Source organism: Bombyx mori, chromosome 16, assembly GCF_030269925.1.
Source record: "Bombyx mori chromosome 16, ASM3026992v2".
Classification (NCBI taxonomy): Eukaryota; Metazoa; Arthropoda; class Insecta; order Lepidoptera; family Bombycidae; genus Bombyx; species Bombyx mori.
In genome coordinates this window covers 10395575-10423232 of record NC_085122.1, presented here as the reverse complement: position 1 = coordinate 10423232, position 27658 = coordinate 10395575, and the positions used below count along the sequence as shown (strand labels likewise).

General features: G+C 43.3%; 2 protein-coding genes across 2 annotated transcripts in view; one reads left to right on the top strand and one right to left on the bottom strand.

Annotated features, from left to right (window-relative positions):
* Positions 1-503: 503 nt before the first annotated feature.
* On the bottom strand, positions 504-1406 carry LOC134200375 (mucin-1-like). The gene has a single exon (XM_062673173.1). The coding sequence runs from the start codon at positions 1404-1406 to the stop codon at positions 504-506; it is 903 nt and encodes a 300-aa protein (XP_062529157.1).
* A 5082-nt stretch (positions 1407-6488) lies between these two features.
* The window catches only part of LOC101742625 (fatty acid synthase), a 54792-nt gene continuing 33622 nt past the window's right edge, over positions 6489-27658 (top strand). Inside the window, exons 1-8 of the mRNA XM_038016324.2 lie at positions 6489-6608; positions 7641-7789; positions 8468-8660; positions 21377-21497; positions 21571-21774; positions 25620-25736; positions 25824-26002; positions 26573-26715. Coding sequence (XP_037872252.1) covers positions 7646-7789; positions 8468-8660; positions 21377-21497; positions 21571-21774; positions 25620-25736; positions 25824-26002; positions 26573-26715 — 1101 coding nt within the window. The 5' untranslated portion in view covers positions 6489-6608; positions 7641-7645. The remainder of the gene's footprint in view (positions 6609-7640; positions 7790-8467; positions 8661-21376; positions 21498-21570; positions 21775-25619; positions 25737-25823; positions 26003-26572; positions 26716-27658) is intronic.

Sequence of the window (27658 nt, the reverse complement as noted above, 5' to 3'; positions counted from 1 at the left end):
GTCGTCGGATGATTGCACCTTTATTTGGATGCCGTTCGCAAGATTGCGGGCGCTAGTGAAGTTAATTTTACTGGCTATAAGGGCCAGGGAAACTCGGTCCCAAGCTGCTTTTTCTTGCAGGTTTTTTTTTTTATGATTGAAACATTACTGGTGGCCCGGAGGCCTTTCCAGTTTCACCAGGACAGGTGGGCGAGCAAAGGCTCAGCCAGGAGGGGTGGGATTTGCTAACAGCTACCCGAGCGCCTCCAAAGGAGACCTAACAACTTAAGAAGAGCTGTTTCACGAATGAATCTACTACCGGATCGGAATCGCGACCCGCTGAGAAGATCCGGCGAGAAACTCAGCGAGCTGATTCATGGGTTAGGTTGCACGGCGAACTCTTTGTCGAGTTCCACGAGTACGGTTACCGAGGTCCCTAAGCCTGTTCCTAGTGTTAGAGCTGAAGGCGTCTAATGCAAAGGTTATTGGATCTGATGGATCCGTAAGGACGTGATCTTGCAGGATTACCGGGGGAGGGTTTTGTTTTCTATGTTGTTCTTCTGGATGCGGCGACGGTGTGGGATGGGGAGACGGAGTGACGTGTTCGCGGCTTTACTAATTTTGGTAGCTGCGGGAGCTCGGGACTCCACAGCGCGCTTTTTTCCCTTTTGGACAAGGGTGAAGCCATCTGATGAGGGCGCGGGGCAGGGATCGACCTCCATGTCCGTGTCAGAGTCAGATGAGGACGAAGAGGCAGGCGCGGGCGACCTGCGAACAGGTGCAGGTGCTTTAGGAGGCACGTAAGCTGCGGTGGACGACGCAGAATTTTTCCGGGCGAGTATCAATGACACAGGAACGGCGGGCGCGACCGATGCCGCGGACGATCCTGCACGTGCAACGGAGGCCGCGGTGGACGACGCGGGGGCTTTGCGCGCGTTATTAGTAGATGCGGGAGCAGCGGGGGCGACGGAGACCGCGGACGATCCTGCAGGTGCAACGGAGACCGCGGACGATCCTGCACGTGCAACGGAGGCCGCGGACGATCCTGCAGGTGCAACGGAGATCGCGGACGATCCTGCACGTGCAGCGGAGGCCGCGGACGATCCTGCACGTGCAACGGAGGCCGCGGACGATCCTGCACGTGCAACGGAGGCCGCGGACGATCCTGCACGTGCAACGGAGGCCGCGGACGATCCTGCACGTGCAACGGAGGCCACGGACGATCCTGCACGTGCAACGGAGGCCGCGGTGGACGACGCGGGGGCTTTGCGCGCGTTATTAGTAGATGCGGGAGCAGCGGGGGCGACGGAGACCGCGGAAGAGCTCGCGGCGTGTTGAGACTTATATTCTGTCCATTCTGTTCCGAGGGTCGGATATTTTTCGCAGAGGAATTCTTCGAACAGGGCGTTGGTTCGAGAGAACTCCATTTTTTTTTACTGACTGCCCAGTTGTTGTGCCCCGGGACTTAAAACACGCGCTAATTACTAATTAACTACTATTACAAGTATTATATTACAGTAACAGTATTACAGTACATAATACTACAGTATTTACACAATAACAAAGTAAGCTACAGCCGGGTGGGGCACGCAACCGCCCCTGTGCCGTGACCCCTTCTCTACAAGTTAGGGGAAGGGCCACGGCACATTTTTGGCGCTGACCTGCTCCGGGCCCGCTATTCTTCCGATCCATTAAGCTAGCGTTTTCTCCTGGAATAACAAGTCGCCCAACTTCGTAAACTCCTCCTCCGGCGAAAAATCGCATTCAAATGGGCTGCAACTCTGCCTCTCGGCCTACTGAGACAAGAGTTGTACCTTGTCTAGCGCGCCCTCGACGAAGTCGACTGAGCATGATGCCGCATCGTTGACACTGTTAGGTGTCAGGCCACAGTGGTGGCACTCCATTCTCATGCAGGTACCGGCCGAAAACAAATTCAAAAGGAAAACGAAAGCCGGTGTAAAAATGTAAAAAATGTATCGACCGGAAGGTTGGACGCCCCCAACTTTTACTGGTGTTAGAACCTCTTGGGAGTCCGCACGTGTAGGTACCACCACCCTGTCTATTTCTGCCATGAACCAGTAATACGTTTCGGTTTAAAGGGTAGGGCAGCCGTTGTAACTATACTTGAGACGCATTTACGTTGTAGATATCTATGAGCTCCAGTAACAACTTAACACCAGGTGGGCTGTAAGCTCGTCCACACATCTAATAAATAAAAAAAAATAAAAAAGTCACAGCTCACAAGGTCCGCGAATACCGGGCGCACCGCCTCGACGGTCTGTTGATTCCCTCCTGTCGCCTTCTTGAGAGATCGACCTCGCTTAGGATATCAATAAAAATAATATAATCAACATAAATTTTTTATCATTAATTTTGAGCAGTTGGTTTTTGCAAGGTTAACTTGTGATGTCACCGCATAACTAAAATAGCATGCACTCGTTTTTCACAATAATTATAATTACAAATCAGTATTGATTTATTCAAAATGATTGCTTTTGCATTTTCGTAATTGACTTTTACTTAGCAATTATTTTTGTCTAGGTGTCGTTCGGTGAAAGGTCATCCTTTCCGTCTATTTCCTAAACATCCATAAATATTTCAAGATCATAATTAGGCAAATCGGTTCAGCCGTTCTTGAGTTTTAGCGAGACCAACGAACAGCAATTCATTTATACATATATGGTATATAGTTACTGATTCTGGCTGGATTTGAGTGATTTGATTTAAGGCATTTGTTTTATTTAATAGCCTGAAATATTTTCTTTAATTCACACAAAATTTCTAAACACACGCATAAAATTTTACAGCCAATATACTCGTATATGTCAATCCTTTTTCATTAGTGACATTAATCTACATTTTTCAAATGTAAAATACGTCATTATCCGAATATTGTGTATATTATATTATTATCGTGTCGATTCGAAACCTTTATTTAATTACGTTCTTTAATTTGAGGAGAAAGTTAACCGTATTGACGTAATAAACATTAAATGTTTGACAGTTACGAGACCCACGAACATTTTGTATGGGAAAATCTTTTTTCTTTCATCTAATTTTTCATCAATTTTCTAATGTTCTTAATAGTTTCTGCTATTCGGGACGGAGAAAAATAAAACAAATCAAAAACCATGAAAATCGGACTTGCCGTTCTCGAGTTATGTGTTCGAACAAACCCGACTCGGCGGTAACGGATAGGTGCGAAGAAGAATAAGCTCTCCCTCTCTCATTGCGAGATGGTGGACTCGCAGAAGTCAAGTATCGTCTTGCAAGACTCATCGCTACCGAGCATCATAGACACGACGATCGCGAGTCGCAGCAGACCCTGGTATAACAATGCCAGTAGGAATGCTGTACACCTGAAGCGGTCCGCATACGCGGCATGGGGTGGTTTCCAGGAGAGGTCGAGATCCTCACGTTTCGCCAGCGTTTCACAAAGCCGCCTCAATGGAACCAGCTCGTTAATTGATGTAAATAATGAATTAACTTTGCAATTCGTTCCTGCAGTAGAGTTCAAGGTAAGTATAAGTTAACATACAATATCACCCGATATCTAATACATACAGTCGTGGTCAACTAATTAGGGACAATCTCTAGTTAAGCCAAATTGTGAATATTTTTTTTATTTTCCAACGAGTCTTAGCAATATTCCATATCTTTGACATGTAAGTGTAATTAGTCATTTATGTGCGCGATTATACAAACAATAACAACTTCTTAAACATTAAACATCTTTACAGTATAGCTGATACAATATCATAGTGCTATTGGTTCAAAGAATGCTGGCTGGCCATTTAATTAGGGACACTGAGGTATTGCGTTCTAATTTCAAAATTGGAATTTTAATACTTTTTTGTTTCTTTTCTTATTGTTTAGTGATTGTTTTGGCGGCAATCCAGATTTTTTATTTTAAGTTTTGAGAATTATTTTGAAGAAAAATGGGCAAAAATAAAAGTTGCGATCCAACACTACGAAAAATTATCATGAAGTTTGTCGAGCGTGGTTGGTCATACCGAAGGATAGCACAACATTTAAATTGTTGAAAAACTATGGTATGCAATGCAGTGCAACATTTCAAGCGCTATAACACGGCTTTAAATGTGTCCAGAACAAAAAGATCGAGAAAAACGACTTCGCAAGAAGATAGAATGATAACCAGGTTAGCTAAGAAAGATCCGTTTCTAGGCTCTATTTTAATTAAACACGAAGTGTTTGGGGCAAACTAAAGAGCCGGTGTATCTGCGAGGACCGTTCGACGACGTGTGGGAAAAGCAGGGTTGTTCGGAAGAGTGGCTCGCAAAGTACCGTTGTTGAAGAAAGAACATAGAAATGCTCGATTGGCATTTGCACGTAAATATGGACATTGGACCTACGCCCAATGGCAACAATTACTGTCATGTACTTTTCTCTGACGAGACCAAGGCTACTTTGATTTCTTCAGATGGAAGGCAATATGTACGGCGTCCTGTAAAAGCGGAAATGAATCCAAGATTCACAAAAAAAAAGAGGTGAAACATGGCGGTGGAAACATTAAAATATGGGGTTCATTTTCTGGACGTGGAGTGGGACCTGTGAGGAAAGTTCAGGGTAACTTAGACCAACATCAATACAAGGCAATATTGGAAGAAACTATACTTCCCTATGCTGAGGAGCATCTCCCTATTATATGGACGTTTCAGCAGGATAACGACCCGACACATACCGCCCATTCAGTCTAGTCGTTTCTTACCAGTCAGTTTGTATCGGTGTTAGATTGGCCAGCAAATAGCCCGGACCTCAACCCAATTGAGCACCTTTGGCACGAAATCAAGAAAAAAGTTGCCACTTATCGTAATACAAATTTGGATGAACTTCATGAAGCTTTTTGTGAGGCATGGGCAAACATTCCTGTCAAAACATGTCAGAAACTGATAATGTCTATGCCACATCGGTGTCAAGCGGTAATTACTAACAAAGGTTTTGCTACTGGGTACTGATTTTACACGTGTTGCAAATGATGTGACAATAAAAACCAGCAGCGTAACGACAAGTTCTTTTATTTGTGCGAGAATGCAGAAAAGCAGGTAGAAATGGCTGGCATGGCTTGTTTTATTAACACTATCCCCCCTTCGTTGGCTTTGGCTGGCGGCGGCGGCGGTGGCGGAAGGGGGCGTGTTAATATGGCTTGGCGGCTTGGCTGGCGGCAGGGAATGACAGCTGACGTCACGTCCGTTACACACGTAATAAAATGGAGCTGTTAAAGATATTATAACACTGAAGATTATAAGTTTTGTGTAACTGTATTTTTCATTATACTTTACTGTCCTTAATTACATGTCCACTACAAAATTGTACCTTAATATTTAATACATGTTTAATCTTTGATATTAAATACTTTTTCTATTTATTAAATCTTTTATTTACAGCCATTTATAGCATAATAATCGGACCACATTATGCAAATAATAGGTGCTGAGAAATCAATAGGGTTTTATATTTAAATGTACATAACCGGTTATAGCCCTTCACTATCTTGAATGTCCCTAATTAGTTGACCACGACTGTATATCATTCAGTTTGTGCACGAATTATATACTAATTACAAATTATTTGTTAATTTATAAGATGAAACTTTTAAATTATCTTTTACCCTTTAATTAGCAATTATTTATTTTATTTTTTATGAGTGAGGGATTCCTGGTGGCCCGGAGGCCTTTCCAGTTTCACCAAGACGGGTGGACCAGCAAAGGCTTAGCCAGGAGGGGTGGGATTTGCTACCAGCTGCCCGAGCACCTCCAAAGGAGACCTAACAACTTAAGAAGAGCTGTTTCACGAATGAATCTACTACCGTATTGGAATCGCGACCCGCTGAGAAGACTCGGCAAGAAACACAGCGAGTTGATGCATGGGTTAGGTTGCGCGTCGAAGGCCGTATTCGACTAGTACGGATTTTGTTTTTCTGTGAAGGGATACGGCATATATAGAATTAGCTGCCAACCAATTATGATTCGATTTTTAAGAGCAATATTTTTTTTCTTAATCATCTGAACAAACATAGGCCACACCTGGTGTTAAGTGGTTACCGGAGGCCATAGACATCAACAGATTAAATACCACTCCCCACCTTAAGACATGAGGTTTAAGTCTTAGTTTTATAGGTCAATGGCTGCGCCACCCTTCAAACAAATATGCATTACTGCTTCACGGAATAAATACGTATCAATCAGTAATTACGCAAAATATAATTTTGGCGTTGTTAAATTATAAGGTTATGTCTTCATCTTGGAAGTCTGCCTGTGAGGTTTGAGCACAGATACAGTCACATCGTCGCAGCGATAGTGAGTTCTTATCATCAAGTGGGCCGTAAAGTCGCCTTACTAAAAAGCAATAAATAAATAAAAAACAAAAAACCTACATATGATTTCACACTTAGCTTATTTTAGACTTGCTTTAAAAGATAAAATATTCCACGTGATTTAAATTACAAATAACCATAGTATAAAAGTTAAGTCTGAAGTTAAATTTCTTACATTTCCGGAAATCGTCCTATCTGGATATAGTTTGGTTTTTAAAATATTCAAAGGCTTACTTAAATACGAGTAATTTTTTCAAACATTTTTGCGAAGTTTTGGAATCAACTACGTTAAAAGGTAATTCTCGATATAAGCACTGAAACTTCATACTTAATCAAACCGCGCTTTTTCACCGCCTGTCTTTTTTATTTTATTGCTTTGATGAATGGGTAAGCCCGGCCCACCGAGTGATCAGTCAGTTAAGTGGTCACCAGATCATAGGGCCATTAAAAACATAAGTGCACCTTGAGTCGTGAGTAAGTTCTAATCTCAGTTTTGTAGTAAAAAGGCTTGCCCACCCGTCGATTTGAAATGCGTTACTGCTTCACGGCTGAATTAGGAAGGTGGTAGTAACTACCCTTCCTGGCTCACGAGTCACCCTACAACTAGTAACTACACAAACTAAATTTTTAGCGGGTTTGATTATTATTACATAATGTTATTTCTAAGTCGTGAAAGTAATTAGTGAACGTGTGTGTGTTAAGTACGTATTTCATTAGAAATATTGGCACGCCCTGCGAGATTCGAAAATCCGTTTCGCTTGATACAAATGTCTGGGCGCCTTATCTTTTAGGCCACGATGTCTTCAAGCCCTATTCAATCAATGGGTACTCTGTCTCGATGGGAACCGGAAGCATGGGTAACTAGTGACAGAGTTTTTTTAATTCCGATTCAACGCCCACAATACCGTCCCGTCGCCTAATAATAAAGATCATCTACGGCACTGTTTTCCATCTTCCCATCGACTCATAAAAATGGAAGAGCTTGGCAATACTATCCACCTCAATATCTGATCGAAATATCATAACTTTAAACTTCTTCTTTTGGACATAACGACAAAGAGAAGATTATCCACCGCGCGAGTCTAATTGCTTGATAGACTGATAGTCCGATGTTGTATATAGTTCGAACTTTGGACTTGTGTATATGCAATATTATCTTGAAAATGTCATTAGTGAGATTCAAGCATCTGTCAAATATCTTGTGTTCTATGATGGCCACCCGCACATAGTAGTAGATATTTATCTATAAAGTTGCCATTAGACTTATACAAAATCTTCTGTTATTTAATAAGTTAATAAACGATAAAAATATATTACCAAATTCAAGGTAAAATGAAGGCTTCAGCAGGCAACACTACCACAGATCGAGGCGTGAAGTCTTCATCGGAACGTGACAGGATTGTCATCTCAGGGATGTCAGGTCTGTTTCCTGAGGCGCAATCCGTCCAAGAATTTGCTGATATTCTTTACAATAAGGTATAGTAACAATGTGGTAATTTCATTAGTATTTTTAATATAAATAATGGTTAGCACTGACTACTTTCGCTTTAGATAGAGTATATATTTTATTGATTATCATCTTGAATTAATTACATGTTCTACATGGAATACAACGAATAATTTGTGTTCGTTTTTTTTTCACGTTTACTATATTTATAAAATACTTTCAGTCACTTCACAATTGAAACAAAAAACATTATCCTTATTCGGTAGTCAACCATAATTGATTGCATTTTATCTATATCTATACTAATATTATAAAGAGGAAAGATTTGTTTGTTTGTTTGTTTCGAATAGGCTCCGAAACTACTGGACCGATTTGAAAAAATCTTTTTCCATTAGAAGCCGACATTGTCCCTGATGAACATAGGCTACTTTTTTTAAATTTTAATTTTTTTATTTTTTTGTTTTCATGTGTGTTTTAATGTTTCCGAAGCGAAGCGAGGGCGGGTCGCTAGTTTTAGTATAAACCGATTGCATTACATAAAATTTGTAATCTTTAGAACAAAAACAAAAAAAGAATGTCGATTGATAAATAAAGTAAAAAAACCCTGAACCGTTTTGCCTTTAGCTAGAATTAAAACCTTGTCAACTGGAGCTGTACCACTCTATGATTTCTTCTGCACCAAACATATGTACTTTTTTAATTTTAAGGTAAATCCTGTAACATCAGAGAACAGTCCTTGGTTGTATACACCACTAGAAATTGGCCCGTATTCAGGAAAAGCCCCAGGATCACAATATTTCGATGCACAATTTTTCAAAGTACATCAACGACTTGGAGAAAAAATGGACGTTATGTCGAGGAAGTTGTTGGAGCAATCTTACCAAGCTATTTACGACGCCGGTAATCTTTTATTTTTAATACGCTTTTATTAGCTTCAGACGTATGTATGTAATAATCGACTCATCCGCAGAATATAGTCCTATCTGTAGGATTGATAGTTTTCAGTAGAGGTTAAAGAAGTTGTTGACTTGTGTAACTATTAAACGGTGCGACTTGTTGTTTAAATTTTTTGATATGTTATTACTACGTCTCAGCTTTGTTAAATACTGTGTAGTTTATAACTGTTATTCTTTTATTTCTGGAGATAGTGAGTTCTATATTAACATAAGACGTTTTATGGCAAAACAACGAGGGTCCTTAGTGAACGTTACACGTTGTTTTATGGACACATGTAAATTAAATGATGTTCTATATTAACATGAGTCGGTTTTCTTTGGAATTACTAACTACTAATGAGTCCTACGTAAATAACAACCTTGAAATATTTAAACATAACGTTCCTCATATCATCACTGCCCTCCTATATAACTAAATAAAAAAGATAGTAATTATTTAAAATCGTTTATTAAGTGAAAAAATCTCAAAACTGGTATAAAGAATCATCATAAACAGCAATCATAACACTAAAAATTACAAAAAAACTTGCAGGTTCATGTATACATTAGAACATTGCAGGACGCAGACGCGGACGAAGATAATAAAACTTTTTTTTTTTTTATAATAACAACATTAAAATCAGCAGTCTCAAAGTTTTTTTTATTGCTTAGATGGGTGGACGAGCTCACAGCCCACCTGGTGTTAAGTGATTACTGGAGCCCATAGACATCTACAACGTAAATGCGCCACCCACCTTGAGATATAAGTTCTAAGATCTCAGTATAGTTACAACGGCTGCCCCACCCTTCAAACCGAAACGCATTACTGCTTCACGACAGAAATAGGCGGGGTGGTGGTACCTACCCGTGCGGACTCACAAGAGGTCCTACGACCAGTAAACTATCTACTCACTAATCGTAGAACTAATCTACTAATCACTAATCTATAATAATCAGCCTTCATAATTAATCAATCAGTCTTACATAGTAACCTAGACTTATAACAGGTGCACATACTTAATAGCAATGAAATGGCATGTAGACAAACATTAAATATTATAATTAACATTGCTTCGCTAAATTAGTAGGAAGAATTCAGCTCTAAAAAGAGGAAGCAGACACTAGATCAATAGATAGAAAACTTTTCGAAATCAAACAGCAGTAACCATGTTTCCGTTTGACTCCTTAGCATCTTTTTTATCTAGGCTTTTTAAATGCCTTGCCTTCTTATTTATCTGGTGTTATTGAAAAGCTTCTTTTTCTTGGTCAGTTGGATTTTTATTCAATCGAAAAACGTGACATTCCTCGCACTAATCCTTTTTGGGAGTATGAAAACCTAGATTGAAGTTTGAGTTGACAATGTCACGATACTGGCGTTCTTTTATGGCTTTAGTGTTGTATTTTTCATGGTCATGATACATGATTAGGGCAGAATACGGTGTTGCAGATCGAATGGATATTAGTAGGAGATTGCATGAGTGCTGGTACTGACAGTTCCAAATTGAACGGAGTACATCTCTGGTGATCTTCTAAATCTTCAAGCTGTATATGTGTTAAATTTTCGTAACTTAAAGGCACTTTCAAAGAAAATATACTAGGTTGGTTGCTGTAAGCATCCAAGGCAGATACATCAGGCACGAGATTAGGTACTGAGCTGTCGCAGGTAATTTCCTTGGTCCCACTATCTTCATGTAGCATTTTTCCAATACATCAGCTAGTACCTGACTGATGTCTACTGGACCAGGAGGCAAAGGTGACGTTTGTATGTCTTACAGGTATCATCGTCATTTACAACTTAAAATTTAAAAAAACTCATATTTTTATGACAATTTATAAAATACTATTCATATTTATGTGTTTTGCAAAACAATTTAATTATTCAGAAATAATTTAACAAAATTTAAATAAAAAATCGTTATATTTAACAACTTTTTTACACGATTAACGTCCTAACTGATTTCATTATCCCAGTAATAACGTCTCATCTTACTAACGACCAACAAATCGCGTCACAGAGTTCGTAAAAAAATGTCCCATATTCACATAGACCGCTTAGAGGTTCAATAGTGTTCGTAAAATATCGTCCTAATATTTCATAACGCTTTTATTTTTAACAGTTAATTATTATAGAAAGATTGATTACTCCTGTGAATATGCATTACGCCAATTGTGTTTTTGCATTAAAAATGCGTTTCATTACCTATTCGTCAAAAAACGTCTTATAAAAACATCGATCGACTACAAGCACTTATCATTCTCGCTCACGACTCGGTCGTGCGCGGACGTGCTTTCCGATCCGTGGCCCGCTTGCGAGCTGCGTCTCTGAACTCACAGTTGTGCTCGACAGTGTAGTGACCGTGAATACATCGTGCTTACAATTCGGTAGTGCGGACGTTCCGATCCGTCGGTCGCTTGCGATCTGCGTCTCGAAGTCCATTTTTGTGCGCTAAAGTGTTGTAACCGCGAACCCACCCTTTACCAACTGTCTTTTTCAAGACAAAACCAATCGCTACGATCAGGCTTCCTGTGGCACTATCACAGGCTAGCGATTTCCTAACCCTTCCCAAAACAACAGTCTTTTTCAAGACTAGACCCCCGCTCGCGATTCTGCCTGCTGTAGCATTATACAGCCCGAGCGGGTTCCTTTCCTTTTCCCCGCCGATTGCCGTTTTCACGGCATAGGAATCCCCCCCCCCTACTCCTTGCTGTCCTGCAGCACAGGGGGGTTACAAATCCTATCCGGGGCTTCGCCTTTCGGCGAGTTCAACAAAAGTCCCGGGGCCGCCCCCCCCGGGCAAGAAGACCGAAGATGAGCGAAGATTTTGTGTGTGACAGTGAAAGTGCTAGGGACGTTGTCGGGTTCCTCCGGGATAGGTACCCGTCAATTAGGGCCGAGTATCTTAGCTATAGGGCCGCTCGTGGCAATCCCTCCCCCCCCGCGTCCGTCGCCGCGTTTCTGAATCGTGCCTCGGAGGCACGCCGCGCGCCCCCCGCCGCCGTGTCAAGTTCGAGCGCACGTTCCCACGATGCGGCTCACATAGCGCCTAACGCTACCCCCACCCCCGCGCCCGCGTCGTTTACATCATCGCGCGCTTCGTCCGTCGCGACCTCGATCGTTTCGAGTTCAGGCTCCGATACCGAATCGGAGATGGATTTCGAATCCGCATCAAGCCCTCAGCCTGGAACTTCGGATGGGTTCCAAACCGTAACGCGCGGCAAAAAGCGTACTCGCGCCGTGGAGTCCCGGAGCTCCACGACGAAACAGACTAAATCCGCGACCGCCTCCCGCCCGCAGGTAGTCGTGACACCGGAGTCGGACTCCGCTCGCCGCGTAACCCCGCCGCCGCGTCCCAAGCCCGCGCCCGCTCCTAAAGTAGCTGCCCCGCCCCCGCTGATACTTCAAGAGAAGACAGCGTGGAATCGCGTGTCCCAGGCCCTTCAGGCCAACAAAATTAATTACACCCATGCGCGTAACGTCGCGCATGGGATTCAGATAAAGGTCGCAACGCCGGGCGACCATAGGGCCCTCTCTTCATACCTCCGAAAGGAGAACATAGGTTTTCACACCTATGCTCTTCAGGAGGACCGCGAGCTCCGCGTAGTGATACGCGGAGTCCCCAAGAAGTTAGACATCGATTACATAAAGGAGGATCTGACCGCTCAGTCCCTCCCGTTAGTTAGCGTGCACCGGATGCACAGTGGGCGGGGCAAGCAGCCCTACAACATGATCCTGGTAGCTCTAGAACCCACCCCGGAGGCCAAAAAGAAGATCGCATGTCTCACGACAATTTGCGGCCTATCTGGGATCTCAATCGAAGCCCCCCATAAACGTGGTACTCCCGGGCAGTGCTACAGATGCCAGCTTTACGGCCACTCGGCTCGTAATTGCCACGCGCGCCCCCGCTGCGTAAAGTGCCTCGGCGATCACGCCACATTAGATTGCTCGCGAGTTAGGGAAACCGCGACCGAACCTCCAAGCTGTGTCCTATGCCTTAAGCAAGGGCACCCCGCGAACTACCGTGGATGTCCTAGGGCTCCGCGAAAACGTCCATCCCACCCGGCTCCGCGAACCGTCGGCCCAAAGACTTCGGCACCTTCAGTGCCGAAACCCGCCTTCGTGCCGGCTGCAGTTCCCACGGTCTCGGCGTGGAAAAAGCCGCTGCCGTATACGAAGGCGGGAACGGGAACCGCACCCCCGCCCCCGCTCGTGACACGCCCCGCGCCCCAGCCCCTGCTCGCACCTCGCCCCGCGCCCGCGTTCCGTCCCCCGCAAACCTCTGCCGTCAACGACTTCGCGCTCGTGCGCGACTTCGTCACCGCGGTCAACTTCGACCGTCTGCGATCGTTCGCAGACGCGATACGTAGGTCGGTAACCCCCGAACAGCGGCTCGCGGCCGCTTTCGATCACATGGACGTCTACGAGTCCGTGTCCCGCACGTTATAAAAATCTTTACCGGTAACCAATGGCGCAAAAAGGTAGAGAAAAACCGTATTCCCTTACGTTAGCATTCTATAATGCTAACGGACTCGCGCGGCAACGCGATCAAATTGTTGAATTCCTCCGCGACAATCTTGTAGATATTCTATTAGTGCAGGAAACCTGTTTGAAGCCCTCGCGTCGTGACCCGAAAGTCGCGAATTACGTTATGGTTAGGAATGACAGACTCACCGCCTCCAAAGGCGGGACTGCCATTTACTATAGGCGGGCCATGCACGTCCCTCTCGATACTCCCTCGCTCTCACATATCGAGGCGTCAGTGTGCCGTATCTCGCTGACGGGACACCAGCCGATCGTCATCGCATCCGTTTATCTCCCCCCGGACAAGCCCCTTCTGAGCAGTGACATCGAGTCACTGTTCGGCATGGGAGACTCTGTCATCCTGGCAGGCGATTTAAATTGCCACCACACTAGGTGGAACTGCCATCGTACGAACGTTAACGGTAGGCGTCTCGACGCGTTTATAGACGACCTCACCTTTGAAGTAGTCGGTCCCTCAACTCCAACATGTTATCCGTATAACATCGCGCTCCGTCCGAGCACTATAGACCTGGCATTGCTTAGGAACGTAACTCTGCGCTTGCGTTCCATCGAAGCACTGTCAGAGCTCGACTCAGACCACCGACCTGTCGTTATGCAGCTCGGTCGCCCTCACAACCCAGTCACTGTTACGAGGACCATGGTGGATTGGAATAAGCTGGGCACGTGCCTAGCCGAAGCCGCTCCGCCAATCCTCCCTTACGGCCCGGATTCGAATCTATCCCCCGAGGACACCGTCGAATCCATAAACATCATTACCGATCACATCTCTTCCGCGATCATTAGATCTTCAAAAGAAGTCGATGTGGAGGACAGCTTCCACCGCATCAGACTGTCCCCCGATCTTAGGAATCTCTTAAGAGTTAGGAACGCGGCAATCCGGGCCTACGATCGTCCACGCATTCAAACCGGATTCGGATGCGTCGTCTACAACGCGAAGCCCACTCCCGCTTAAGCGACGCGCGTAACGATAATTGGCATAGTTATTTAGAACAACTCGCGCCCTCCCACCAAGCTTACTGGCGACTAGCTAGGACTCTCAAATCCGAAACTACCGCTACTATGCCTCCCCTCGTACGCCCTTCAGGCCAACCACCGGCATTCGATGACGCTGACAAGGCTGAGCTGCTGGCCGATGCACTGCAAGAGCAGTGCACCGCCAGCACTCAACACGCAGACCCCGAACACACCGAGTTAGTCGACAGGGAGGTCGAGCGCAGAGCTTCCCTGCCGCCCTCGGACGCGTTACCCCCCATTACCACTGACGAAGTTAGAGACGCGATCCACAACCTCCAACCTAGGAAGGCACCCGGCTCCGACGGCATCCGCAACCGCGCGCTAAAACTCTTGCCAGTCCAACTGATAGCAATGTTGGCTACAATTTTAAATGCCGCTATGACGCACTGCATCTTTCCCGCGGTGTGGAAAGAAGCGGACGTTATCGATATACATAAGCCGGGCAAACCGACAAACGAAACTTCTAGTTACCGTCCGATTAGTCTCCTCCCGACGATAGGAAAAATTTACGAACGTCTCCTTAGGAAACGCCTCTGGGATTTTGTTACCGCGAACAAAATTCTCATAGACGAACAGTTCGGATTCCGCTCTAAACACTCGTGCGTACAACAAGTGCACCGCCTCACGGAGCACATTCTGATAGGACTAAATAGGCGTAAACAAATCCCGACCGGCGCCCTCTTCTTCGACATCGCGAAGGCGTTCGACAAAGTCTGGCACAACGGTTTAATTTACAAACTGTACAACATGGGAGTGCCAGACAGACTCGTGCTCATCATACGAGACTTCTTGTCGAACCGTTCGTTTCGATATCGAGTAGAGGGAACTCGTTCTCGTCCCCGTCAACTGACTGCCGGAGTCCCGCAAGGCTCCGCGCTCTCCCCGTTATTATTTAGTTTGTATATCAATGATATACCCCGGTCTCCGGAGCCCCATCTAGCGCTCTTCGCCGATGACACGGCTATCTACTACTCGTGTAGGAAGATGTCGCTGCTTCATCGGCGACTCCAGATCGCAGTAGCCACCATGGGACAGTGGTTCCGGAAGTGGCGAATAGACATCAACCCCACGAAAAGCGCAGCGGTGCTCTTCAAAAGGGGTCGCCCTCCGAACATCACTTCGAGCATCCCACTCCGTAGTAGGCGCGCAAACACCTCCGCCGTTAGTCCCATTACCCTCTTTGGCCAGCCCATACCGTGGGTCTCGAAGGTCAAATATCTAGGCGTCACCCTCGACAGAGGGATGACATTCCGTCCCCATATAAAAACGGTACGCGACCGCGCCGCGTTTATTCTAGGACGACTCTATCCAATGCTTTGTAGTCGAAGCAAACTGTCCCTCCGCAATAAGGTAACTCTCTACAAAACTTGTATACGCCCCGTCATGACGTATGCAAGCGTAGTGTTCGCTCACGCAGCCCGCACCCACTTGAAATCCCTTCAGGTTATTCAATCACGATTCTGCAGGATAGCCGTTGGAGCGCCATGGTTCCTTAGGAATGTGGATCTCCACGATGACCTGGAGCTCGACTCTCTTAGTAAGTATCTACAGTCGGCATCGCTGCGCCACTTTGAGAAGGCGGCACGACATGAGAACCCTCTCATCGTAGCCGCTGGAAATTACATACCCGACCCAGTAGACCGAATGGTAAACCGTCGACGTCGCCCAAAGCACGTCATTACGGATCCTCCTGAACCATTAACGGTGCTTTTAGGCACCACAAGCACCGGTCACCGTCCTGGTCGAACCCGTCGCTTGCGACGAAGGGCTCGACGAGCGAACTAACCCATAGACACAGCCCACTGAGTTTCTCGCCGGATCTTCTCAGTGGGTCGCGTTTCCGATCCGGTGGTAGATTCTGCGAAGCACTGCTCTTGCCAGGGTCAGTGTTAGCAACTCTCCGGTTGAGCCCCGCGAGCTCACCTACTAACGTTAGGGCGAAGCTGAAATAGCCTCTCAAGGCTATCAGCATAGATAGGAAAAAAAAAGCACTTATTGAAACAAAAAAGCAATATAGATAATATTTTTTAATTTAGAACTTAATAGCGTGTGAATTATGAAATAATACAACTGAAAAGTTGGCAACTTAATATTATTTATATGTTTCTCCATATGAACAGCGGCTACATTAGAAAATGATGAACTAAAGTCAGGGTCTTCTGTATCAGCCTTAAGTATATTCAACATTTTCCGTGATCGTGACATGTCTAAAAATATTTTTTATCGAGCAAAATACGTGTTACATTATTAATTTAAAATCAAACAGTAAAAACCTAAGCGCTTGACACAAAGACGCCTCTCTCCAACAAGTCCAACGAACAGCGGCCGGACTGACGAACGAACAGTGCGGCCGCTCCGTGCGGGCCGGCGCTTGATCACTCCGTACGTTTTTATGCGGAGCTAACCACAGATAGAACGTTATTCAATTATATATTTCCGAAACTAAATGAGATACAAAAATTCCAAAAACACACGTCCGTAGAGTTCGTATCCCTTATTGCGCCTAGCTATATAACTCGTTTTTGCTCTATGATCACATCGGACTTTGTTCTGCGGATGAGACTATGTATGTTTGTAACGGAATCTTTAAACATGATTTTGACCCCCTTTAAAACGTCGGATTAACTCGAAATTTGGTATACAAAAATAAAATTTGGTAAAAAAAATTGAAAAAATTTAAATTAAACAAAAAAATGAAAAATAAATAAGAGTTTAAAAAAACTAACAAAATACGCTTTTATAGAAAATCATACTAAAAAATAGAACATAATTTTTAATAAATTTGAATTAAACATAGTGGAAGAAATAATTGTTTTATTGTAAAAAAGCGTGGAGTGCTTTTCAAGGTATTATCAAAATAACCCTTCTACTCATATCTGTTCATAAAATATTTATAACGACTGATACCATGCATTCCACGCTTTTTTACAATAAAATCGTTTTTTCTTACACTACTTTTAATTCAAATTTATTAAAGTTTATTATTTTATCAGGTTCATAGTATTTGGTTTTTCTAATGCCTGTACCCGTGAGTGTCTTAAAAAGCAGCAACAGCACCATAATGATGCATAAAGGTCAATGAAGTCCCCTGCGTCAAACCCCGTCGAAGACCTTCGTAATATCAGGGCTCACAGCAAAGCCTCGCTCTTACTTTCTGAGTCCTTGGGCCAACTATGAGTGAAGTACACAAGGAGGAGCTATCCGTAATGACAGTCGTTGATATGCTGGCGATCCTTGAAGTACCCTAGGAGCGTTTGAGTTTAGCCTTTTTTATGGTAGTGCTGAACCGGCAAAGGTTGTCTTCTGCAGCCTTGGAGTGCGACCGAAAAACCCGACTCTCTGAAGGATAGCTCTTCAATCGCTATTTTCCCAACATGTTGTAACTTCGCCCCAGCAATGGTGTCGTTATGGGACCTGGAAACGGCGTTAAATCTCTGCCATTCCTCAGAGACGTTAGGTTCCTGTCCTACTAGCATCGTTCCAAGCCGCATATGCGGAGCACTTGGGCGTACAGTACTACTGGCTTTATAAAACCAGGGTCTGCGACCCAAACTAGCACCTCAAAAGAATTAAATCAAAATGCTTTTCCCTGGAGCACCACATCTTTAAGTCAGTCCAGACAGACGTCAGGATCACTAGAGGTAAGCAGAGCCGTCCTCATGGGTAGGAAGCCAAAAATTCATGCATTTTATTCCAATCTGCTAACTTATATTGCCAAACTGTTCGACACCCGGTAGTTATTCGACGATCAGGGCGAGAGAATGGCATAGCGGAACGAATAAGGAAGTGATCAGACGATTCAAGTGTGGCGTCGATTACCACACTGTGTCCGACTGGGGTGAGTTAGCAGAAAGTCCAACAAAGAAAACTCGTGCCTCTCAATGTTTAGGACAAGAATAAGCTGTAGTTGGAAGAAGCCGTAGACACGGTGAAATCGTAGGCCACCCGACCCGGGAGGTCAGTGTTTCTGAACTCCAACCACTCTTGGTGATGAGCGGTAAGATCTCCAAGATCTCCATACATGGATACTGCTAAAATACGCGGTCAGTCCCCTCTTGCTTACGCTCAACCAGATTTGACTCTGCAACACTACTATCGGATCTGTACATGCGGGTATATTGACAACAACAACAGACGACATTCGCCCGAATGAACACGCACACCCGTGCTGTGCACCGATATGGATATATCCGTCCAGAAAAGCAGGGCAAGCCGCCACGTCTCAAGATGGTGACATACTGCGTCAAGGTTGCATGAGCGGCGGTCGACAGCGGTGATCGTTTCACTGGGTCACCCTATACCTCGGTCAAGAAATCACACTCCACGAGCTCGCATACATGTCTGCTCCGCGTGTTCCAAGCATCGCCAGGATTCACTCCCAACAAGGAAGAGGAAAGGAAAGAAATATAACTGGCTCTCCTACCCACACGCCGGAACACAGATAGGCTATTTGGCGGCGGATTCTAGTGAGAGGGCGGTCGCCAGCCGAGTGGACAAGGTCCTACCATCGGTTATGTCAACTGCTCCGTTTTGCTCCACTCAGGAGCTACTTGTAGGGTATCGCGGGCTAAACCTACGGAAATGTAAAGCACCAACCCCCAAACATGATGAAAAGTCAAAGTCCAAACCAAATTAAAATTTCCTGCCGTTCGATACTGTATCGTCCGACACTCGCCGAAATTTAACTGGGCAATCGCAAGAACGGGAAATCTGTCTTAAGTGTTTACCTACCTGAAACTATAGGTATTGGGATTGTACGATATACGTACTTATACCTAGTCAGGTCATAAATTCTGTCACATGTTTAATGTAAAATAATTGAAACAAGTTTATTCATTATGTAACCATTCATATACCAAAATGAACTTAACAAAACATAGATTCTTATGACACTAAAATTTATTCAAAATGACCTCCGTGATTTTGAATACAGGCCGGTCGTCTATCGCAGCACGAACGAGGTCCATGTCAATATCGGCGGCTGCCTTAATCAAGGATGTCTTGAGTGACTCCAAATTGGGATGAAGCTTTGAGCACGCCTTTTTCTCCAAGTGTTGCCATATCTTGTAATCTAACGGATTCAAATCTGGACTGGAGGAGGGCCAGTCTTCGTGCCGGATGAAGTCGATTTCACGCGCCGCCAGCCAGTCTTGTGTGCTCTTCGCTCTATGAGCTGGCGCCGAATCTTGTTGGAATACCCAGTGCCTGTTATTGAACATGGTATGAGAAACAGGTTCCACAAGGTTCGTCAGGACTGTATTTTGATACACAACTGCATTCGTTTCTACACCTTTCTCACAAAAATGTACCTCTGTTAAGCCCCAATAAGAAATTCCCAACCACACCATGAGCGAGGATGGAAAATGACCTCGTTGGACACGCGGAATACGGTTGCTCGCTTCTTTACTACTGTGTGCGTACACCTTATCATTTTGTTTGTTGTAGCTCTCTTCTATGGTAAAAATTTTTTCATCCGAAAAAAGAATTTCCCGATTTTTTTTTCCCGCGTACCGCTTCAACAAAGCGCGTCATCTCTTCAGTCTCAGGTCCATTAGACGCAAATTGGGATGAAGCTTTGAGCACGCCTTTTTCTCCAAGTGTTGCCATATCTTGTAATCTAACGGATTCAAATCTGGACTGGAGGAGGGCCAGTCTTCGTGCCGGATGAAGTCGATTTCACGCGCCGCCAGCCAGTCTTGTGTGCTCTTCGCTCTATGAGCTGGCGCCGAATCTTGTTGGAATACCCAGTGCCTGTTATTGAACATGGTATGAGAAACAGGTTCCACAAGGTTCGTCAGGACTGTATTTTGATACACAACTGCATTCGTTTTTACACCTTTCTCACAAAAATGTACCTCTGTTAAGCCCCAATAAGAAATTCCCAACCATACCATGAGCGAGGATGGAAAATTACCTCGTTGGACACGCGGAATACGGTTGCTCGCTTCTTTACTACTGTGTGCGTACACCTTATCATTTTGTTTGTTGTAGCTCTCTTCTATGGTAAAAATTTTTTCATCCGAAAAAAGAATTTCCCGATATTTTTTTCCCGCGTACCGCTTCAACAAAGCGCGGCATCTCTTCAGTCTCAGGTCCATTAGACGAGCATTCAAACGATGTCCTGTTTTTCTTCGATATGCCCGAAGCCCTAAGTCTTCATTTAATACCCGTTTCACCGTGGTTCTGCTTAACCCCATCTGAAGGGCCAACAGTTTCTGCTTACGTTTGGGATTTCTTTGAATTCGCGCCTTCACAGCTTTTATCACTGCTGGATTTCTAACAGACCGAGGGCGACCACTTCTTGACCTGTCATCTACACTAGAGTCTTCATTGTATCGTTTGATGGTACGATAAACGAATCTTTTGGTTATATTAAAATTTTTCAGTATGTTAAAAATTTGAATTGGCGCGTAACCGCAACGATGCAACGCAATAACTGCAACACGGTCTTCTTTAAGCGTCCACTCCATATATAAAAATGAGTAAAATTCTAAAAGTATACATTTTTATTTTCATGAACAATTCGAAATTCGAATTCAATAAACTTTTTTGTGGCCAGCATTCTAAAAGAAAAGTTTTTACTGTGTGACAATACTTATGACCTGACTAGTTATATAGGTTAGCGAACAATTCAAAGCCCGCTTAGACGATGACTGTGATTGAATAACAACGATGTATTTAGTAACTTGATAGCCTATCTAAAATACCTCTATCAATTGTATTAACAGAACAGGAAAATTACGTACAATAACAGTGCTTGAAAAAAAGCATGACTGTGTAATTACACAAAAAGAACTCAAAAGCAAATTTAGTTTCGTTAACGAATTCGTTAATGTGAACTAAATTTGCTTTTGAGTTCTATTAAGCTCAAATATTTATATAAAATCCGAATATAGTGTATGTAGTTAGGTAGGTAGGTAGATAAGCCAAAAGGTGCCAACCCATTAAAGGGCATCGAAACGACGATACTAAAATAATATTACAGATACAATGTGCAACAATAATCTTCTTTGTCCTATTTTCCAATTAAATACCAAGAAAACAGAAAAAGAAGGATAATTAATAATATTTGAAAATATCTTGTACAATATCGATTTCGAAATGTTTAAACAAGACATTGTTTTCAGGTCTGAGCCCTCAGAGCTTAAATGGTAAAAATGTTGCCGTCTACATAGGTACTTCTATTTCTGAGACAGAAATAACTGGATTTCTTGATACATCTTCCAAGAGAGGTTTTGGAATAATGGGGTAATTCAATTTGTTTTATTTTTTAATTATACTTAGTGAGGTAATAATCTTTAATTCAATTGTTTCTAAGCAGATGTAGTAAAACAATGTTCGCAAATCGTATCTCCTATTGGCTAAATGTAAAAGGTCCTTCCATGGCCGTGGACCAAGCATGTTGCAGCTCTATGAGTGCTCTACAGCTGGCATATCTTGCCATGAAAAGTAATGAATGTGAAGCTGCCATTGTTGGAGGATGTCATTTGAGTATGCTGCCTGAATCATCAGTTCATTACAACAGGTTAAGATTATCAAATTCATTAAAACATACATTCAAATAAATTCTTTAACGGTGGGATTTAAATTTTAAACTATAACGGAACGAAATTTCCGAACGTGCGCTACCGCCCCCGCCGCCGCCTTACCCCCCGCTGAGACAGAGCTCTCTGAGCGCGAAAACACAGGGCCTCAGCGCGCGCGACGACGACCAGTAAAATATTGCGAGTCTTAGTTTAACTGTACGATTCTCAACTCATTTTGTATTTTATGTTAGTTATTGTGTCGCTTTTTATATTAAAACCTCATACCAAATCAGCGTAAACATTATTTCTATATCATCTTCGCCAACAGCCCGGAACAACGAACTCACAAAAACTCACAAAAGTCCCGCCAGTCGGACTTGTAGTGTTAAAAATGGCGCCCAACGTGGGGCTGTGAAGTGATATTTATAAGAAATTATTGTGCCTGCATGAACGATTTGTGTTTTCCTGACTTTACCGACTAAACCGTCGTCAAATAATGCCGCCAAAGAAGATGCCGAATTCCGAGGAGCGCGACGCGAGAGCCGCGTCGCCGCCCCACGCGCCGTCGAGTGACGCGCCGCCCGCCAGTGTTTGCTTCCGCCCGGAAGACATCACCATGCTGATCGACACCCTTCAACGAACGCAGCTAGACGCGTTCCGGGAGCTGTTAGATAGCGTCAGGCAGTCGGCGACTCCTACATTCGACCATCGGCCTGCCAACAACTTCAGCCGCTGTAAATCTGTATTCAGCGGACGCGCAGACGAGTCAGTAGAAGGTTTTATCGACGCAATAGAATCGTACAGAGACGCCGCCAGTGTTCCCGATGACGTAGCCGTAAAAGGTATTTCCATGTTGCTGACACACACCGCCGCTACCTGGTGGCAGGGTATCAAGCATCAAGTTTCTACATGGGAAGACGTCATCTCATATCTACGAAGTGCTTTTGGTGATCGCCGCCCACCCCACAGAATTTATGTCGACCTATTCGTAGACGGCCAGCAGCCTATGAAGAAAACCGACCTGTTTGTCGCCAGGGCTCGAGCACTCCTCGCGAAGCTACCTCGAGGCGACCTATGTGAAAAAGTGGAGCTCGATATGATATACGGATTACTGCATCATAAAATTCGTAAACGCCTTCGTAGAGAGGAAATCACCAGTTTCAATGTTCTCCTGCAAAAAGCACGAAGTATTGAGGATTCTACGAAAGAAGCGCATACTTCAAACGCCGTCGCCGAGACATCAAAGGTTGCCGCCGCCGCCGCCCGCGCTCGACTCGAGCCGCCGGGGCCTGCAACGCAGCGTGTACCTACGGCCGCTGTAGAAGTTTCCCCGCGCCAACGTTCGTCAGGCGATAACGCCGACGCCACTCCGACCGCCGAAAAACCCGAGAAACGTCGACACTGTGTTTATTGTAAAAGTTACGGTCATACGCGTGATCAGTGTCGTAAATTGTTATTAAAACAAACCGCGAATGACAGTAACGATAACGTAGTTAGTAAATTAAATAATATTAAATGTTACGGTTGCGGCGCGAGCGGAGTCATACGTTCTAATTGTTCCAAATGTAGTTCAAATTTTAGCGCGGTCGATTTTATTCAAATACCGCGAACACGATCGCGAAGTACAACGACCGCTGAGACATTAGCTGTTGGTAAACCGTCCGCCCAGGTGAGTAATTTGACAAGTTTACCTATGGTTTTTACTGGGGCTGTACCTGACTTGTGTTTATCCAGTAGTGTTCATACTGAGCGCCCAAATTATGTTAATTCATCACTACACACTGCTCAGCCAAGTTTGGTATCACGTAATAATGTAAGTACACCTCCCGTAAATAATAATTTGGCCCGTAAATGTAATGTAAACTCGTCCCATAAACGTGTTGATAAACAAGTTGTTTCAAATTTGCCGCGTTCCGATGATACGCCTTTGTTTACATACTTATCTCGTCCTGTTAAGCAGGGGGAGTGTTTTAACCGCACTCATGTACCTAGCGAATTGAAATCAGTATCTCCTAGGGAATTTTGTGTTAATCAGTGCGTCGTAAATAATAGACATAAATGGAAAACGAAACGTTCTCGTCAGTGCCTGTCACGTGGTCCGTCACCGAGTAGGGCGACCATGATTTTCTCAGGACAAAACCAGGAATTCGATAATAAAAGTAGGGTGACCAAAAATTTTTCAGGACACAACCTGGAAATTTTTGCACCGGTTAAGGGGACCACAAATTTTAATTGTGATAGTTTTGTCACCTTTTCGTCTGTAACTTCTTCGCAAAATGGCAAAGCGCGACGACCTATTCTAGGTATAGAGATTTTAGGAATCCGAGGTAGGGGTTTAATCGACACCGCAGCCAAGCGAACTGTTGCCGGTTCTTCACTCTACGCCTTACTGCAACAGCATAATCAGTCTTTTGTGTCTAGTTCTATACGTGTTAAGCTTGCCGATGGTTCAATTCAAACGCGACAAATGTTGTCAACGACACTTGATGTAAAATTATTACCGGATAAAGTTATTCCCATGGAATTTGTCGTATTTCCGGACGCCCAGGATAATGACACATTATTGGGTGTAGACTTTTTAGTAGCAGCTGGTTTAGCCATCGACTTCCATACTTCGACATGGCGCTACCATGGTTCTGAACGAGTTTTTCCATTGGAGTTCGAGTACCCCAGTGACCTCACGCCTTGTTCTGCTGCTGATTTCTTAAGAGAAGACGAGGGAACTATGCTGTATCCTCCAAAGCGTTAACCGCCTAGCTTCTCTTCTGCAGTGCAACGAGGATGTCTTCAGACCAGGGGGAGCCCCAATGCCTTACGCTGAACATCATCAGGATGATAGGAAGTAGCAAACCGACAAAATTCAGTTATCTGGTCCCAGTTACCAAGTAGGTGATCTAGTCCTTCTCTCAACGCACTTGTTAAGTGATGCCGCCAAAGGTAGAACGAAGAAGTTCATGCCTAAGCGTGACGGACCCTACCAGATTAGCAATATCGTTAGTCCTACTACCTATGAGGTTACTGATTTGAATTCGCAGGTTTTAGGGAAATTTCATGCTTCTCATTTGAAGCCGTATCATAATCAAACCGGTCAGGTCTCAGCTCCAGTACAGCCTCGACGCCTGCGTGGACGGCCCCGTCTTGTTGTTTCTGCCGAGCCACTAACGAGGCGTTCTAGTGACTCGGAGGGGGAGGATATAACGGAACGAAATTTCCGAACGTGCGATACCGCCCCCACCGCCGCCTTACCGCCCGCTGAGACAGAGCTCTCTGAGCGCGAAAACACACGCCCTCAGCGCGCGCGACGACGACCAGTAAAATATCGCGAGTCTTAGTTTAACTGTACGATTCTCAACACATTTTGTATTTTATGTTAGTCATTGTGTCGCTTTTATATTAAAACCTCATACCAAATCAGCGTAAACATTATTTCTATATCATCTTCGCCAACAGCCCGGAACAACGAACTCACGAAAATTCACAAAAGTCCCGCCAGTCGGACTTGTAGTGTTAAAAAACTCAAAAACAAATTAATTATCTGAAGTCTGTAATATACTTTCTTTAAAAGTGGGATTTAAATTATAAATTTAGACACAAATTGGCAATAATTTATTTATTCAAACACAAAATATACTGTCACGTTGTGAATCAACTGAAAAATTATCTAACAAAATTACATTCGGGATAAATCAAAGAAATCTAAATCTCATTGCTACAGTACCAAAAAAAAATGGTAATTACAGAATATTGTATAGTTTGCGTTTGATAAAAAAGTTTTGTTAACCAACTATACTGGTAATCAGCAGCATTTATTTAAATTCACACTAATAGTGCATTTGGTTTTTAGAATAAACAAGATAGCAAAAGATGGAAAGACTAGGTCGTTTGATCAAGAGGCCAACGGATGTGTTCTCTCTGATGCTATCAATGTTATTTTCTTGCAAAAAGCGAGTGATGCTTTGAGGTAAACCATGTTTTTCTTCGTTGTGTGTGTAGTTTGATTCGTAGCATTCCTCAGTTTATGAGAATTTGAGAACAACATTTATTTAAGGGTATATGCTGATGTGGTCCATGCTAAGAATGAATACATTTCTTTGAAACAAGAAAATGAGTTTCCGAAGAGCGGATCATATAGGAAACCGCATGAAATTGCAAATTATTTAAAAGATTTTTATATAGAAGCGGATTTCGCCCCACAAGATGTCGACTACGTAGAGGCATTTGGCATCGGTAGGCCTTGAAATTTATTATTCACTTAAATACATAAAGATGATACAGGTTTCGTTGAAGTTAATTCAAAATATGTTGGTAACCATTTTTTGCATTCTAAAAAATAAACTATACATAGGTGATACAAAAAGATATCGGCGGAAAGCTAAGCTAAAAAAAAAATTAAAGTTTATCTAAGCATGTCGTGTATCTTTTGTTCTGCAAATTTGTAATTGAAGTATTTTAATTAACTAAATTATCACATTTCGGTTAAAATCAAATTTTAGTGACTAAAAATAAGCAAGTGTGTGTGGATCTTTTTTTATGAGGGTAGATCTAATACTTGTCAACTCACGACCGGTCATCGAACCTATCCCATAACCAGTTACTCGAAAAGACTCGCCGACCGCACCGCGCTGGCTGTACGCGCACCCGCCGCTTTTTACATCTCAATATTTTGGACTTGTGCTACTCATACTAGAACCAGCGCACCGCCGTGGTGAAAATATCTAAGGATTTAGTTTTTTTCCACTAGTATGTAATGTATAAAAATTAACATCTATTCTCAGTTATAATTTTTAAATTTTATAGGTAATCCGGAATCAGATAAATCTGAACTAGAAGCTTTAACTGATGTTTTCTGTGACAAGAAAACTAATCCATTGTATGTAGGCAGCGTGATGTCCAATATAGGTTTTACCGCAGCGGCTAGTGGCATTACATCCATTATAAAAGTGAGTATTTTTTCAAACTATTGTGACTTCTAGCTATTACTCAAATTGGGTCTTGCGCACAAGAAATCTAAATTGTATATTAGTTGATTTCTGATGTATTAATTCTTATTATACTATCAAGTCTGAAACAAAGTTGAAGTCTGTTCTATAACTTTATGGAATACACGATTCTGAAAAGAATTGGTTTGAACAGTAGGTATATAATTATAACAGCATAATATGTATTTTATTTATTTAGCTATTTTATAGAACCCATACAAATAAACTAGCTTTTGCCCGCGACTTCGTCCGCGTGGAATAGTTTATTTGGAATAGTTCGTTTCATTTACGTAGAAAGTGAAAATATTTTTGAATAATAGTATGTTAAGGAGCTATTTAAGGTCCGAAAATCACGCTTTTTAACCGACTTCAAAAGAGGAGGCTATCAATTCGACCACCATTTTTTATCTATGTATGTTCACCGAGTTCTCGAGAATATTTGAACTGATTCTGATAATTCTCTTTTCAGTTTTTTATTCGAAAGGTAGACTTCCCGAATTGTTCTGTAATCATCAAGACCTGATCATGAGATCCTGGAGAAATCTATAATTTTCAAAGTCTCAAAGCTTTTCTTGAAGTGATTTGGGTGTTTCTTGTTATTGTTCTTAGTCTGTGCTGCCGCGCACCGGCCGGCCGGCGCCTTGTACATCAATATTGATCATTATTTTGCTGCGAGGCTATTTTAAAACTGCGATATCTTCTCATACTAATTAAAATACTCATAGCGAGATACTCATTAAAATCAAGTGTGGGTAAATTTCTTTAAAATTAAATACTTGTAATGAATTCCGTTTCCGGCTGTCCAAAGGAAAACAGTGTACGTTATAGTGCTTCCAGTTTTTATTACATACTACAGTGAAAACCAATGAATACAAACCGTGTATCACATAACAAAAACTTGGAA

Bases quoted from the DNA above. Each gene is read 5' to 3' on its own strand.
- LOC134200375 (XM_062673173.1), bottom strand. From the start codon at position 1,406: ATGGAGTTCTCTCGAACCAACGCCCTGTTCGAAGAATTCCTCTGCGAA.